This window comes from Buceros rhinoceros, unplaced genomic scaffold, assembly GCF_000710305.1.
Source record: "Buceros rhinoceros silvestris isolate BGI_N320 unplaced genomic scaffold, ASM71030v1 scaffold185, whole genome shotgun sequence".
Taxonomy (NCBI): domain Eukaryota; kingdom Metazoa; phylum Chordata; class Aves; order Bucerotiformes; family Bucerotidae; genus Buceros; species Buceros rhinoceros.
In genome coordinates, this window is record NW_010410904.1 from 43111 (window position 1) to 47001 (window position 3891).

Genomic DNA, 3891 nt, shown 5'->3' on the forward strand with positions numbered 1-3891 from the left:
TCCCTCTGCTCAGCGCAATGCTGTCACAGTCACAGTGCTGTTAGCATTAAAAACTATTACCTCTACCAAGTAATTAAATATCAACCAAATCATTCTTTGGGAAACTGTCTTTAATTTAAGAAACTACAGTTCTTAATCAAAACTGTAAGCCACAAAAGTGCCCTTTATAGCAGTGGTATTAAAGTAACAATAATAAAATAGCAATGTTTAATATATCAGAATATATGCAAGAGGTGTGCAGCTATTTTAAGAACACCGATACAAACCCTGACACAAACTTAAGCTTCAGTCCTTCAAACGTGTTTTTGCACAACATAAATATTCTGTTGAAGTAACCTAAAATTTCATTCAAATTTTGCAGCATCATTTTGAGGTATATTTTCAGCATGAGAAAAAAAAAAAAACCAGTAACACACACACACATATCATTCCATTCTCCACTGCAAGCGCAGGCCAAGATTGTCAGCAGTGATGTGGTATATCAAGCATCTGTTAGGACTAACCTTACAATAGCCTCTTTGAAGGAATTGCTGCACTCATGTTCTCATAAAATTCAGCCATTCAAGGTGGCATAAAGTTGTGACAGTTGTTGAATATACATTTCACATTATCTTCAGGAAAAAGTCACAAGAATGTTTGATTTGTAGAGATTTTTCCTTTACTAAGGTTCAGCTGCTGCTGCTGGGTGATGATGCTATGTAGCCATCCACATACTATCATTCCTCTAGTAGTAATTCTCAAACTGAGTCTACGGGGAATTTCAGCTGCAAAATGCTTTACTAAGGTTCAGCTGCTGCTGCTGGGTGATGATGCTATGTAGCCATCCACATACTATCATTCCTCTAGTAGTAATTCTCAAACTGAGTCTACGGGGAATTTCAGCTGCAAAATGCCAAGTGTTTACTCACCTACGGGGACTCTGGAAATGGCAAACAGGAACACAGTGGTGGATATTCCAAGAAGGAAGTAACCCAGTGCACTGAGAAGAATACAAGCAAGCAGGGAATATCGTCTTCCCACTATATCACTCCAGCAGCCCTTTCACAAAGCAGGAAATTAAGATTAGCATTTATAACACTTTACTATGTAGAGTGAACAATCAGGACTTCTAAATTAAATTGAGAAAAGAGATCAAAGGACTGTCAATGAATGCTTAAGAAACTTATTACACAACATTCCTAAGTGCTCAAAATCTGGAAATCACAAGCAGAGTTCTGCCCTGCTGGCAGTGCACCTGCTGAAACTATAATTCCATTTAATGTCATGCACACAGCTTTTTAAAAAATAATTTATCACTTTTAAAAATACAGTCCTGCAATAAACACCATGGAATATTATTAGTAGGGGCTCTTTGAAAATGTTATCACAACCAGCCACAAATATTTATTTGCATCAATGGTTGCTATTTACTAGACACTTGTTAAGCATCCTAAAAGGAATGATCTCAGCTCTGAGGAGTCCGTCATCTGAGCGCAGACAGCTAGGAATTAGTTATGAGAAGGGCAAACAGTAAACTTGCATTTAGCATGCTTATAAGTCACCTTGATTCCAAAGAGAAAATAAGTTTTTTTAGAATGTAGGCAATGGTCTTGCAGTTTAAAGAAAATGCCACAAGATTATAGAAGGAAATTATTCCAGGTGGCCTGCATAACAAATCCTGAAACAGCTTTTTTCATGAGATGCTCAAAATCTGCTCTCTTGAAAGCTGTAACATACCAGGATAATACTAAAGGTGCTTCCAGCTAAATATCTACGGAATCTAAGGTATTGTTACATAAAGCATTGAAGAGGTTTAGTTTTTGCATTCTTGCTTAGATTAGGATGTAGAAAATCAAAAGCCAATAGAAAACAAAACCAAACAGAGACATAATGTGTGAATTTAGGCTATACGGCAACTGACAAGGCATTGCCCATTAGGCAGGGAAAGCAAACTCTACACGACAGGCTTGTGAAGCACTGAGTCATGAGACTGCTTTTTGGACAGGCTACTGCACTGAAGGAAATGGCTTTACCAGCACCAACGCTGAAGAGAACCCTGTACGACTACGATGTGTTCTGTAATATTCTGACCCAGATGTGGATTCTAGTTTTTGTCTTAGACAGTATTCTGTTAAGTTCTGAAAAAATCTGGCAATTCCCTATAAACAGAACAAACATTTCCCACACAAATTATAAATTGGATCCTCCAACCAAAAATGCTTGGTTGAACTCTATAAATATTTTCAAAATGTCAAGAAACTCTGTTATTAACCTCATCCTTTTCCCCCCCTAAAATTCACCAAAATACCAACATACTAAGGAGTGCAGTGTTAGAACTCACCACAAATGTGCTGGAAAATAGTTGCATTATACCATAGAGAGATCCTAAAACATACAAGTAAAATACCAATGTTAAAATTAATTTTAATTTTGGGGAAAAAAAGGTAAAACTTTAAGCCATTTTCTTGAGGAAATGTGAGAGAAATTCCGGGAATAATTTACTAGAATAATAGGAATAGGGAGCAGAACAAACCAAGGGTGGAGTTTAACACATAACCAAGGAAAGAGTTTCAGGAACAACAAAAATATAAAAGCAAATGCTGAAGACTTGTAAAACTATGTAATGTAGAAGGATGTTGCTTTTTATGGTTTATTAAACAAAATAGATGTTGGTGTTTATAGCCACAATGGTCACTGATGTGCCAGGAATCAAGGCAGTGCCTGGGAAAGGTCAGGTGGGAGTTAGGCCTTCTCCCTCCATGGAAAAGGCGAAGGGATCACTAGCCCAGCTGAAGTGCTTCTACCCCAATGCACGCAGCATGGGCAACAAACAGGAAGAGCTGGAAGATACCACAGAGACATGGTGGGATGATACGCACAACTGGAGCGCTGCACTGGATAGCTACAAGCTCTTTAGGAGGGACAGGCCAGGCAGGAGAGGGGGAGTGGCTCTATATGTTAGGGAGGGTTTTGATTGTCTGGAGATCAGCTATGGTGATAAAAGGGTAGAATGCTTATGGATTAAAATCGGGGGGAGACTACCAAGGCAGACATCACAGTGGGCGTCTGCTGTAGACCAGGAAGAAGATGTAGATGAAATATTCTACAAACAACTGGGAGAAGTCTCATGATCGCTGCCATTTGTTCTTGTGGGGGACTTCTATTTACCGGATGTCTGCTGGAAATTCAATACAGCAGTGAGGAAACAGTCTAGGAGGTTCCTAGAATGTGTGCAAGACAACTTCGTCACACCATTGGTGAGGGAAACCAACCAGGGAAGACTCCCTGCTGGACCTGTTGTTCACCAACAGAGAAGGACTTGTGGATGATGTGAAGGTTGGAGGGTGTCTTGGACGTCGTGATCATGAGATAATAGAATTTTCAGTTCTGAAGCAGTAAGGAGGGGGGCTGCCTTGGACTTCCAGAGGGCAGACTTTAGCCTTTTTAAGAGACTGACTGGCAGGGTCCCTTGGGAGGCAGTCGTGAAAGACAAAGGGGTCCAGGAAGCCTGGACAATTCTCAAGACTGAAACCTTCAAAGCCCAGGAGCAGGCTGTCCCAGTGAGCTGCCAGAGGAGCTGGAGGGGCAGAAGATCAGCCTGACTGAACAGAGAGTTCTGGCTAGAGCTCAAGAAGAAAAAGAAAGTTTATGGCCTATGGAAGAAGAAGGGGCAGGCCACTCACGAAAACTACAAGGATTTTGTGAGACTATGCAGGGAGAAGATTAGAAAGGCAAAAGCCCAGCTAGAACTTAATCTGGCCACTGCCATAAAGGATAATAATAAAAGCTTCTATAAATATAAGTTTCTAAAAATTAATAGCAAAAGGAGGGTTAAGGAGACTCTCCATCCTTTGCTGCATGCACTGGGAAAAATAGTGACCAAAGATGAAGAAAAGGCTGAGGTGCTGAATG

The 3891-nt window shown here is 40.2% G+C and overlaps 1 protein-coding gene across 1 annotated transcript in view; it reads right to left on the reverse strand.

Moving 5' to 3' along the window:
• The window catches only part of MFSD9 (major facilitator superfamily domain containing 9), a 10706-nt gene that overhangs the window by 2246 nt on the left and 4569 nt on the right, over positions 1–3891 (reverse strand). The window contains exons 3-4 of the mRNA XM_010135758.1: positions 2321–2364; positions 909–1038 (exon numbers count right to left, since the gene is read on the reverse strand). Coding sequence (XP_010134060.1) covers positions 909–1038; positions 2321–2364 — 174 coding nt within the window. The remainder of the gene's footprint in view (positions 1–908; positions 1039–2320; positions 2365–3891) is intronic.